General features: G+C 47.4%; 1 protein-coding gene across 1 annotated transcript; it reads left to right on the top strand.

Annotated features, from left to right (window-relative positions):
• The first annotated feature begins 1,770 nt into the window (after nucleotides 1–1,770).
• On the top strand, nucleotides 1,771–3,181 carry Psors1c2 (psoriasis susceptibility 1 candidate 2). The gene is made up of 2 exons (XM_028786358.1): nucleotides 1,771–1,864; nucleotides 2,435–3,181. The coding sequence occupies exons 1-2, from the start codon at nucleotides 1,810–1,812 to the stop codon at nucleotides 2,785–2,787; spliced, it is 408 nt and encodes a 135-aa protein (XP_028642191.1). The 5' UTR covers nucleotides 1,771–1,809; the 3' UTR covers nucleotides 2,788–3,181.
• Nucleotides 3,182–13,076: the final 9,895 nt, after the last annotated feature.

The raw sequence follows: 13,076 nt of genomic DNA, 5'->3' as shown, positions 1-13,076 counted from the left end.
TCTCTCTCTCTCTCTCTCTCTCTCTCTCTCTCTCTCTCTCTCTCTCTTCTTCCCTGCCTCCCTCCCTTCCTTTTTTCCAGGACAGGATCTCTGTGCAGCCCTGGCTGTCCTAGAATTCGCTCCTTAGATCAGGCTGTCCTCAAACTCAGAGATCTGCTTGCCACTGTATTGAGTTCCCCCCAAACACACGCACGCGCACACACACACACACACACTAGTGCAGGGGCTAAAGGCATGCGCCATTGGTACCCAGACTAAGTTTTCTTAGTCCTCACTTACTGTTTTAAAGTTACTTTCTGCCAGGCAGTGGTGGCACACGCCTTCAATCCCAGCACTTGGGAGGCAGAGGCAAGCGGATTTCTGAGTTCGAGGCCAGCCTGGTCTACAGAGTAAGTTCCAGGACAGTCAGGGCTACACAGAGAAACCCTGTCTCGAAAAAAACAAAAACAAAACAAAACAAAAAAAAAAGTTACTTTCTTTGGGTGTTGAGGAATACCTAGAGCAAGAAACTTAACATCCAGCATTCAAGAAGAGTGTCAGCAGATGCCCAGGGCTACTGTGATGGGGGATGTCAGGAGGTTCCTGGCAGGAGCAGGGCAGGGGTTACTAGGCGGAGTTCCAGAAGGGCTTTGGGGTGGGCTGGAGAAATAGTGTGCCTAAGAGCACTGGCTGCTCTTCCAGGGGACCCAGATTCTTAGCAACTACATGGAGGCTGACAACTGTTTATAACTCCAGTTCTGGTGGATTCGATGCCTTCTGACCTCCCTGTTCATCACTTGTATGTAAAAAACGTTTTCTAATAAAAAAAAAAATATCTGTGAGAGGAGAGAAAGAGTAACAGTGGGTTAAAACCTTGGGAGCCTGAGAGAGATGGTCCAGGATCAAGATGGATGCTCTGGGGACAGGGCTTGCAAGTTTTCAGATCAGCCACAGGCAGAATCCCAAACAGACCAGGTGGGGACCGATGTGTGGTGATTGGAGCTGTAGTTCAGACACTCTTAAGCCTTCTGAAGAACTCTCTCTTGGTGTTGTGTGTATGTGTGGGGGGTGGGATGGGGGAGGTGGGGGGGTTTGAGGGGTCACAGGGCCCTGGTGCTCAGGGCCATCCCGAAGATGGAAGGTTTCTAGAGCGGGAGGGGGAAGCTCTTCCTGGGGCTTTGGTGTTGATGCAATCACCTCTGCATGGGGTCAGGAACCAGGATATCCTGGCTTCCTGTCACCCAGGTGGCTCCCCATGGAATTCCTTAGATGTCACTGCCTGGGAAGTCCCCGTGACTGAAGAGACACGCCAGAAATCAGCCTGCATGGTCCAGAGGGGAGTGGGGGGAGGGAGCTCCGAAGCTGAGATGCCAGTCTAGAGGGTGCTAGCTGGTCCTGGCGTCCCGCCTCTGTCTGTAATTACCAAGCTTCCCCACGCGGGGTTCGCCCCCATTTTGTGGCTTCCAATAACTATCACGGATGAAAGGTGGCCTTCCCTGTGATTATAAAGATGACAGGTGGGTCCAGGCTCCTGCAGGGTGTGGATGGAGGAGGTGTGAAAACCAGGGCGGAGCCTCCTGGGGTCTGGGTCACTGTTAAGGAGTCGGGACTGTCGGGGCTCTGGGCTGGGGGACAGAAAAGAGGGATGTTTACTGGAAGGTTCTTTGTAAACGGGTTTGACCAGTTAGGCTCTGATAGGGATTCCTCAGGGCGCTGAGCTGGCCCCTCCCCACAGACTGGCCACCTCCTCTGCCTCCTCTGCTATAAAGCCTCTTGGGTTCTCAAGCACCTAGACTCGGAGCACCCCGCCTTGGGGGCCAGTAGACAGCCATGATGCTCAACTGGAAGCTGCTAGGCCTGCTGGTCCTTTGCCTGTGTGCAGGAGGTGAGTCGTCGTCGGAAGAGGCCAGGAGCACAGCTGGGTGACGGAGATGGTCAAAATGACCCACCCTTAGGGAGGGGACGCCCCCAGGGGGAAAGGAGTAAACGGAATGCAGACTGGAAGGGATTCTCCCCGGAGTGTCCTTACTGGGGAAGCCCAGGGGATGCAGGCAGCGGCACCTTGATTCTGAATATGTTGCTGGGTCAGTGTGGAGTCACCGGGTGTATGGAGTCACCGGGACTGGGGTCTGGGTTGAGGGCTGGGTGGGGCCAAGACCACTTCCGGTGAAGGCCACCCTGGAGGGCGGTTCCAGTGGGGCATCCCAACCAAGGTTGAGCAGAGCCATTTGGAAGCATGATCCTGTAAGTGGTCCCGATGAGCCCAGGGCTTTCACATCGTGTGAAGATGGCCTCAGTGTTTGGAAAATGTATGGAGGGGACTTTGGAGTCACTCTGAGGTCTGTTTTGGGGCTCAGGCTGTGCTAGTCTAAGTGAAGCTCAACATTTGGGTCTGAAGCTGGGTGGGAAGTGCTCTGTGACTGTATCTCTTACCTTTCTCCTTCCTCCTCTACAGGCATCTCAGGCAATGGGGACCCCTCTCCCGGACCCACAGACACCCAAGAAGAGGAGGACTCCCCACCATTGCCTCTGGGACCCCCAATCCCTGGTGATCCCTGGCCAGGGGCGCCTCCTCTGTTTGATGACCCTCCACCTCCAGACTCCAACCGTCCCTGGAGAGATCTTCCTGACAGTGGTGCCTGGCCCCCAAAGCCCCCGAGCACTGATCCCCCTAAACCCCCTCTGCCTGATGACCCCTGGCCAGCAGGAACCCAGCCCCCAGAACACCCCTGGCCTCCTGCCCCTGCGATGGACAGTGAATCTCAGGAGGAGCCAGACCTTGACCCACCCCAGGAAGAGTTTAGATAGGGGACCCCAGGGAACTTGAGCCTCCACAGAGCACACCCAAGCCCACCTTTTTCTTCGGTTGCCTCCTTAGAATCTCAATTTTCCCTAATTCCTTAGTTCCCTTCCTCAGTCTCTGGTTGGATTGTGTTCTATGTTGGAAGTATCTATGTTCTATACCCCTCCCCTCACCTTGTGGTCCATGTTCAGCCCCCACGTTGTCCTTCTGCTTCTCTTGATCAGCAGAAAGCACACTCCTACCTCACTCAGCCTGTTCTTGCTTGCCTAGACCTGGACTCCTAGGGAGAGCCTGCGCTCTTTGCTCTCTTCTGCCCCCTTGTGTCCTTAGCTGGGAACTGACAGTCTTCCAGGATGGTGCTTCCAATGGAAAAATAAAAGCTACATTTTTTCTTCTGAATCTAGGTTGCTTCTTTACCATAGCTTAGGTTTTTAAATATTCAGCTGCGTTCCTCTCAGCCCTCAGCTGACAGAGATCTAGGAATGCTCTGTGTTCCTGTCTTGCTCGTGTGCAAAGAAGAGGGCTGAGTATTTAATTTCACATCACAAGGGTATGCAGATCCATGGTCCTGTTCTTCTGGAGTCCCTGTGAAGAAAGAGAAACCTTGCGGCTCTATAATGGCCACAGCTTGTCTGCCCTAGGTGGTCTGTGTAAACCCATAGGGTGTATGAGCAGTTTGTTTCATCTTAGAGACAGGGTTTCTCTGTGACAGGATTTCTCTGTGTAGCCTTGGCTGTCTGGAACTCAATCTGTAGAGCAAGCCTGACTCAAACACACAGATCTACCTACCTCTGCCTCCGAGTTCTGGGACTAAAGGTATGTGCTACCACCACCCAGCTGGGCAGTTTGTTTTAAGGGACTCCATTCTGGGTACATTCAAGGCCCTCCTGGAACAGAGCCTCTGGCTTACACTGAGCCTAGCTAGGGTACTCTTCTTGAAGTTGTCCAGCAAAGGCTGGTAGGAAACAGCTCTTCTCAGCCGTGTGTGTGTGTGTGTGTGTGTGTGTGTGTTGATACAGGATCTTTCAATGTAGTTCTGGCTGTCCTGACACTCACTATGTAGACCAGGCAGGCCCCCAACACACAGAGATCTACCTGCCTCTGTCTCCCCAGTGCCGGGATTAAAAGAGTACATCACCATACCCAACTCTCCCCAGCCTCTAAAGATGCATTTTCAACGAAAGTTTGTTTTTCATGTCTAATTAGTATTTTTAACTTTAGTATTTGTGTCTTTTTTTAAATATTTATTTATTTATTTTATTGATGAGTACACTGTAGCTGTCTTCAGACACACCAGAAGAGGGCATCCAATCTCATTATGGATGGTTGTAAGCCACCATGTGGTTGCTGGGATTTGAACTCAGGACCTCTGTAAGAGCAGTCGGTGCTCTTAACCGCTGAGCCATCCCTCCAGCCCTAGTATTTGTGTCTTATGATAGCTGTACTATAAACTTAGCGCAGAATATTTAATACCAGTCTTAAGAGCCGGTCACGGAGATGTACATCGGTAATCCTGGCACTTGGGAAGTGGAGGCAGAGGGGTCAGCAGTTCAAGTTCATCTTCAACAGCACATCAAGTTAGATGCCATCTGGAGTATGTGAAACGTGAAACGCTGGCGCAACGTAGAAAAGGGAGTGGCTCAGTTGGTAGAGAGCCTTCCCTCGCATGCGCAAAGCCCTCGGCTCAGTCCACAGCTGTATAACAAATCTGAAGACAGTCCGAGATCCATGAGACCCTCAGATAGATACAGTAGCAGAAAAATACAAGAAAGACAAGAAAGAAATACAAAGAAGCGGCTGGAGAGATGACTCAGTGGGTAAGAGCACTCACTGCTCTTTCAAAGGTGCTGGATTCAATTCTTAGGATATATACGGTAGCCCGCAACTGTCTGGTGCCACCTTCTGGTGTGCAGGTGTGTATGCAAACAAAATACATACGTACATATATATGTGTTTGTATGTATAAACTTATTTTATATGTATATAAACTATATATATATATATATATATATATATATATATATATATATATATATATATAAAACTTTAAAAAATTTTAAAAAATACAATGAAAATAGACTGGTGCCTGCCCGAATCCAAACTACATCGAGAGATCCTGTATCAAAACCACAAACACAAAAGACAGTAGCTGAATCCCATTCCTCTGACAGCTGATGGGAACAGATGCCGAGACCCATAGCCAAATGTTAGGTGGAGAAAGAAACCCAATTGGGGAATCTCCACTAGGTCCCTCCCCTCAGAGCTCAGGGAATCCTGCAAAAGAGGGGGAGGGAGAATCATAGGAGCCAGAGGGAACAAGAGAACATGGCCCACAGGATCAACTACACAGGGCTCATAGGGGCTCACAGGGACTGAAGCAGCAATCATGGAGCCTGCGGAAGTCTGCATACATGTTGTGGTTGTTTAGCTTAGTGTTTTTGTGGGACTCCTAACAGTGAGAGCAGGTCTGTCTCACACTTACTCCTGCTCCTGGGACCATTTCCCTCCTACTGGGTTGCCTTGCTCAGCCTTTATATGAGGGTTTGTTTCTAGTTTTATTGTGTCTTGCTATGCAGTGTTTGGTTCATATCCCTGAGAGGCCTGTTCTTTTCCTGAAGGAAATCAGATCAGTGGATCTGGAGGCTGGGAGAAGTGGAGGGAAAGGAAACTGTATTATATGAGAGAACTGAGAAAAAAATAAATACGAGCTGGAGAGATGGCTCAGTGGTTAGGAGCACTGACTGCTCCTCCTAGAGGTCCTGAGTTCAATTCCCAGCAACCACACGGTGACTCACAACCACCTGTAATTGGATCTTCTGGAGTGTCTGAAGACAGCTACAGTATACTCATGTGTAATAAATAATTCCTTTAAAAGAAAAAAGAAAAGAAAGAGAAAACAAAAAAAGAAATACAGTGAAAAATCTATTTCACTAGGATGAAATTGAAAGGACTGGAAAGGAGGTAAACTAAGGAGAAAAGGAAGCAGGTAATTCCATACTGGCTTGCAGGCAGGGCTGGAAGGATGGCTCAGTGATTAAGAGCACCCGTTTGCAGAGGATCGGGATCCATTCCCAGCACCTACATGATGGTGGCTCACAACTGCCTGTAAATCTAGATCCAGGGGTTCTGATGCCCTCTTCTATTCTCCATGGGCAATGTATGCATTTGGCACACACATGCATACAGGCAAAACACTCATTTTTTTTTTTTGGCAAAACACTCATACATATACAAATAAAAATTTGAGAGGTTTGCACGCATTTCTTTACAGATAGAAATGAAAGTCTCGGATTTATATCATATCTTCGGTCTGTAAAAGGGTTCTGTGACTTTTTGTTGTTGTTTTGTTTTGAGACAGAGTCTCTGTCCTATTATGTAGCCTTGGCTGTCCTGGAACTTGGTAAATAGACCGGGCTGCTTTCAAATTTACATAGATCTATCTGCCTGCCTCTGCCTCCCAAGTACTGAGATTAAAGAAAGTGTGAGCCACTACACCTGGCTCTTTTTTTTTTTTTTTTTTTTTTTGAGATAGAGTCTTACTATGTGGCCCAGGCTACCCTCCAATTAGAAATCTGTCTGTGTGCTGGGTAGTTTATGTCAGCTTGACTCAGGGTAGACTTGTCTGAAAGGAGGGGACAACATTGGAGAAAATGTCTCCATGAGATCCAGCTGTAGGCATTTTCTCAATTAGTGATTGATGGGGAGGGCCCCTCCCACTGCAGGTGATGCCATCCCTGGACTGGTGATCTTGGGTTCTATAAGAAAGCAGGCTGAGCAAGCCATGATGAGCAATCCAGTAAGCAGCACCCCTTCATGGTCTCTGCATCAGCTCCTGTCTCTAGGTTCCTGCCCTGTTTGAGTTCCCATCTTGACTTCCTTCAATGATAGATTATGATGTGGAACCAGTAAGCTGTATAAATCCTTTCCTCCCCAACTTGCTTTTGGTCATGGTATTTCATCTTAGCAATAGAAACCCTGACAAGGATAGCCTGCTTCAGCCTCCCGAGTGTTGGGGTTACAGGTTCCTCAAGTTTGTTCTGGGAGCAGTGAAGTTCAAACAGCAGGAGTCCATACAATCCTTTGATCTGGCTTCAGTCCAGTAGCTGACCAGGGTTTGGAGTTGAAGAGAATCTAAAAGAAGTTGAAGCTCGTGGCATTAAAATTTAAGTTTTACACCTCTAAACAGAGTGTAGTGACTCACATCTATAATTCCAACACATGGGAGGCTGAGGCAAGAGGATCAAGGGTTAATTCAAGACTAGATCTGGGGGGGAGTGGGGGGGGAAAGAGAGAGAGAGAGAGAGAGAGAGAGAGAGAGAGAGGAAAGAAAAAGAATAAAGTTTCAATTAAGTGTTTTGGTTATGTCAACTTGATACAAGCTATCAAACGACTCCAACAGAGTATCCTGTAGGCAGAGTCTGTGGGACGTTTTCTTAATTATCGCTCGATGTGGAAAGGTTCAGTCCACTGTGATCTTTGCCACTACCTGACAAGCTGTTTTGGGTTGAGTAAGAAAGCAAGCTGAGCCGGGGTTGGGGTATGAGAGGATTGGAGGGGTGTGTGTGTGGCGCACGCCTTTAATCTCAGCACTCGGGAGGCAGAGGCAGGTGGATCTCTTTGTTTTAGGCAAACCTGTTCTACAGAGTGAGTTCCAGGACCGCCAGGGCTACTCAGAGCAACCGTCGAGAAGCAAAATGCAAACAAACAAAGATTAAAAACCTGACTCCACAGGCCGGAACTTGAAGCCGTGAGAGACGGGATTTGCATTCCCATGTTAAGTAACCCACAGTGAGTAAGGGTGCCTACGACTAAATAGCTATGTAAGCTCCGCTCCGGGAACGCCTGAGTTCAGAGGAGTCACAGGGAGGTGAATAAGGATAGTCACAGCAGGAAGCTATCGTGGGACCTGGAGCAAGGGCGGGCTAGACTAGGAGGGTCCCCAGAGCACAACCCAGAGCCTCAGGCATGCAAAATGAGGCAAAGAAGCTCTGTGTCCTCACCTGACATCGGTTGTTGTCCTGGCAGGGCCCAGGAGTCACCGTCTTGGAGAGAGATAGAAGCAGGCCCTGGGAGAAGACAGTGACTCATGAAGGTCCTGCAGGAGACGGGAACTCTGACTGATTCTGAACCAACTCTAATTTTAACATTTTACATTTGCTCGTCCCTACCCATTTGGGAGCACCTCACATACAACTCAGTCCCTGAGCTGTCCTGCACCCTTATTGCATGCGTGGTTTTTTTTCTTAAGATTTATGTATTTTTATGTGTATGAATGTATGAATACTTGTCTGCAAGTATGTATATGCTGTTAGCATTTCTTCTAGGCTCCGCCCAACGGTTACCTAGCAACAGCCAGGTAGGCACCTGGATGCTGTAAAAGGACGTTTTGGTCCTCTCTCTCTCTCTCTCTCTCTCTCTCTCTCTCTCTCTCTCTCTCCTTTTCTTTCTTTTTCTTTCACTCCCTTTCTGACCTCGTTCTCTCTCTTTTTCTGGCTTCTTTCTCCCTCCCTCTCGGTCCCCTCTTCTCTTTCTCTCTCTCCCTCTCTCTCTCTCTCTCTCTTTCTCCTCCTCCTCCTCCTCTCTCTGTCCTTCTTTGTCCTCTCTCTTTCTTTCTCTCTCTATTTCTCTTCCTCTGTCTTCTCTCTTTCTCTGCCTATACTCCCTTCTCAATGCCCCTTCTCATGTCCAAAAATTAACTTCATTTTATACTAGACATTGTATGTTTACACATGCGCGCTGAGGCACCCTCTCTCCACACATCATGCCACTGCCACACCCCCTCCAGTAGTCTGTGTGACTGGGTGAAAGCCTGGCACACTCACCCAAGGCAACAACTTCAAGGAAGTCAGTCTCCTGGGGAGGGGGGGTTGGCTGTCCTCTCAGAAGGATATGTTCTTCATGCGTCGTGGCTGCCATGCTTAGAACATCTTTTCTTGCTATCTATCTCATTTCTACCCTGTGTACCTTTGCTCAGGACATGTCTTGCCCTACTTTCCTCCCATGGACAAAGAAAGGTCACAGAATGTGCAATAGAGATAACCACTGAGCCTACTTTGGACTTAGCCTTTCTGTGAGACTATGTCACCATTAATCCTATGGAATAGGGACTTTTGACTGAACTACAGCAGTAAGAATTGTTTTATCAGAACCCCCTATAAAGGTATACAGCCCGTAAGAGTGAGGATGGTTAGACAAGAAATTACTCCAGTCACTGACTCTTATGGGTTTCCTTTAAAAGACCTTGAAAACTCTAAAAAGAAAGGACTTTATCACATTCCTTAGAGATTCACGGATGGCAGATGCCAATGGCTTATAGCAGGGAGATGGTGGTTTCCTCCTGTAATCAGGATGGGGCCACAGCGTGCTCCCCTGATCCCTTGCCATATACAGGAGTTTATGATGAATTTGGGAATTGATGGGTCAATCACAGTGGAGAAAAGGTATCATATAATTCACTCCCATTTATGGAGAAATTGGCACAATCACGGCCCCCATGGTGTTTATTATTTAAAGAGATAGTATCATTAGACAGTTACAAAAGCCCCTAAGTAGAGTTAGTGTTAGAATTAAATATATTAGAGTAAATTAGGAAGAAGCCTAGGAAATAAAAGATATAAACATATAGATGACATTAATAAATGAGAAGACCCCAGACATATTATACATAAGAAGCCCATATATGATGAATCTAATTTGGTAGTTCACAAAGCAACAAGAAGATTACCGTATAATCTCAGATGGTCAACTGCTGACCACAAGTCCCACTCGGTGGCTTGCCAGCTTGGCTACTGTCTCGAACATTAGAGATAACATCAACTTCACATGCGCTTTTCGAGTGAATAGTTTACTGATTTCTTAGAATTGGGTTCAATTTATGAGTATCTCATAAGAACATTGTAAGAATGTTCCTGAGAACCTTTGTCCTTTCTGTTCCTGTGTTTATGCAACATTGCTTTTCTCTTTGCTTTATGATTATAAAAGTCTGATGCTTGAATAGCAAAATCTCACTCAGATCCAAGACCACCTTGTGTCTGTGTCTGTTTGTCATTCGCTAACTCCTTGCCTACCTGAAACCAGTCCCCCTGGGTTGCCTCTATGGTCCGTGGCATCCTACCACATTACAAAACATATCATGCATACCCTGTGCATACCTGATACCCCAAAGGTAAAAATAAGAAGGCACATGATCCCTGGAACTGAAGTGAGCTACCGTGCGGCTTCATGGGTTCTGGGAATCGAACCCAGCTTCTCTGGAAGAACAGCTAGTCCTTTAAACTGCTGAGCCATCTCTCCAGCCCCTTAATTCCTATCTTATGACTAGCTGAACTCACTAACAAATGGTAAGAGAGTAGACTGAAAGGGTGACTGAGAAGACTTTGTAACTTGGACAAGAGACAGACACTGTTGGGTAGGCTGTTAGGAAAGGCCTTGGTACCAGGTTCAAGGCCCCACCTCACCTTGCTCTTTCTTACCTCACTTTGCCTCTCTGTTTATTCATTCTCTCTTGAATTTTTTTAAAAGTTTTTTTTATTTTATTTTCGAGACAAGTTTTTTCAACATAGCCCTGGCTAGCCTGGAACTGCCCTATAGACCAGGCTGGCCTCAAATTCACAGAGATCCATATGCCTCTTTTTCCCAAGGGCTAGGACTAAAGACATATGTCAGTATGCCCTGTTTTTCCCCCCTTTTTGAGACAGGGTGTCATGTCATCCATGAACTCCTTGTGTGGCTAAGCTGGGCCTTGAATTTCTGAGTCTCTTTCTTCCGTCGTCTGAGCAGTAGGATTACCACTGTGCCCAGTTTATGTGCTAGAGATCTGGCCCAGGGTTTTGAGTATTTCAGGCATGACTTCTGGATTACATTCCTAGCCTCCTCCCTCACCTTTAAAAACAACAAAGGCTGGAGAGATGGCTCAGTGGTTAGGAGCACTGATTGCTCTTCTGGAGGTCATGAGTTCAATTCCCAGCAACCACATGGTGGTTTACAACCACCCATAATGAGATCTGATGCCCTCTTCTGGTATGTAGGGATACATGCAGATATACATTAAATAAAACTTTAAAAACAAACAAGCAACAAAAAAAGAGGAAAAGAGGGCCTAGGCTGGCCTGGAATTCTTTTTTTTTTTTAAAAAAAAAAAAAAAAACAAGTATTGAGATTATAACGTGCCAACCTTCCCTGCCCCTCATACTTTCTAGGGGACATTTATTGATTTATCTATTTACTTCATGTATGTGAGTACACTGTAGCTGTCTTCAGACACACCAGAAGAGGGCATCAGATCCCATTACAGATGGTTGTGAGCCACTATGTGGTTGTCTGGGAATTGAACTCAGGACCTCTGGAAGAGCAGTCAGTGCTAACCACCGAGCCGTTTCTCCAGCTCGAGGGGAGATTTTTTTTTTCTTTTACTTTTTTTCTTCTTTAACAGAGGCACATTCTCAGCCTACTTGGGAGGAGGGGCGACAACAACGCGCTGCGCTAACATCTCACAAGGGAGGGAATTAAAGGAATGAAATAGTTCTGAGGTCCCTGGCGTGGTCCAGTAAGGGCTCTTGACGTCACAGTCCACGTTTGATTCTGTGGTACGCTGTTTGCTGTGTCTTTCTCTACTAAGCGTGGGCGTCCTGAGTCGGGGACTGGGACTTGTCTGGCTCTGTATTCTCTTTCTGTTCCGTCATACTTAGCCAAGGGTTGTTCAACGAAGCAGGTTCTTAGCCCTATTTCAAAGGTGAGGATACTGTGTGGAAGCCAGGTGTAGGTGTTGCGCGCCTGTAGCCCTAGCTGCTTGGGAGCCTGAGGGAGCGGGACTGAAGATTTTAGACCAGCCTGGGAAGTGTAGTGAAAGCTTGTCTCAGGGAAGAGGAAGGAAGGAAGGAAAGGGGAAGGAAGAAAGAAAGGAAAAGAGAGGGAAAATGGGGGGAAGGGAAGAAGTTGGGAGGAGGACAAGATGTCTACATAGAGCAATGAGAGGAAACTCTCCTGCCTGCGACATGCCAGTTTGGACGAGGCAGTTCAGGGTTGTCTGCCTCCAACCCGGTCTCCGTTGGAGCCAGCAGGTGTGTGAGTGGGACGAAAAAGATAACTGGGGGTTTCAGTTCCTATTAATAGGCTGTATTTGCATTGACGACACTGCGTGGAAACTGAGTGGGACCGGGCAGTGAAAAATCCTTAACACAGGGAGTGCCATTGTGTCCGATGATGTGATTTCCTCCCTGTGTACCTTGTCACCAGAGAGTGCACGCAGAAGAGACGTGGTGGCATTCTTGTGTCAACAAGGAGTCATGGAATTAAGTGATGAAATAAAATAGCAGATTGACATAACAATATCAACGCGGACATGACTGGCAGTCCTTAAGTGCCTGTCCCCACGGCAGAAGAGCCTTGCTAGTTTCGTGGGATAATCTAATTATAGAAGCTGAGCACCGCAGGAAGCGGCAGTCTCGCCTCCGGGCAGGACAGTGTCCTCTGGGAAACAGTGAGGAGAGATGGTTGTCATCCAGCTTTGAAGATCTTGGGCAGAGAATCTCTAACCAATCATCTGTTCCTGTTTCCACATATTCAGCATTTATTGAGCTCCTGCTCAATGGGGTTATGGGTGTGGTAACAGACCCAGGAAGCAGTGTCTGTCCTCCCTGCCCTCAAGGAACTCCGTGTCTAGAGAAAAAACTAAACATGTCAATCATGGTGGCAATAAGATATATTTCAGTTAAGTTAGGGCATCTCTGCCCATGTCATCTTCAAATCCTGACTGACGACTGCTTTGCCGTGAGCTCAGCCCCTCTCGCTGATTTGTCCCTGTTTTTTTTCTTTCTTTTTCAATTCTTGGGTTGGTTCTCAGGAACCCTGCCCCGGAAGTCTCACCCTTTAGGATGCTCACGATGATTACTATTTGAGACAGAGTCTCGTCTGGCCCAGGTTGTCTCTGAATTCCCCGTGTAGCTCAGGATGACCTCGAATGTCTGATCCTCCTGCCTTCAGCTCCTGAGTGCTAGGATTGCACTACCATCCTGGTACTAGGCATTGAACCAGAACTGCATGCATGCTAGGCAAACAAACACTCTACACAGAGGCACATCCCAGACTTCCTCTTTGTAATTGTTAAGGGATGGTTACTCTCTGTTGTTCAGTGTGGTCTCAGAGTCCCAGGATCAAAGGATAGTCCAGTCTCACTTAGCCCCCGAGTAGTTGGATCTTGAGTCTGCCAGTGTGCACCATGGGACCCACAGCTATTTATTTATTTTTCCTCTTCTTCTTCTTCTTCTTCTTCTTCTTCTTCTTCTTCTTCTTCTTC

This window comes from Grammomys surdaster, unplaced genomic scaffold (assembly GCF_004785775.1).
Source record: "Grammomys surdaster isolate TR1022 unplaced genomic scaffold, NIH_TR_1.0 125504, whole genome shotgun sequence".
Classification (NCBI taxonomy): Eukaryota; Metazoa; Chordata; class Mammalia; order Rodentia; family Muridae; genus Grammomys; species Grammomys surdaster.
The sequence above is the reverse complement of the archived record's forward strand: the minus strand, read 5'-3'. Positions and strand labels throughout refer to the sequence as shown.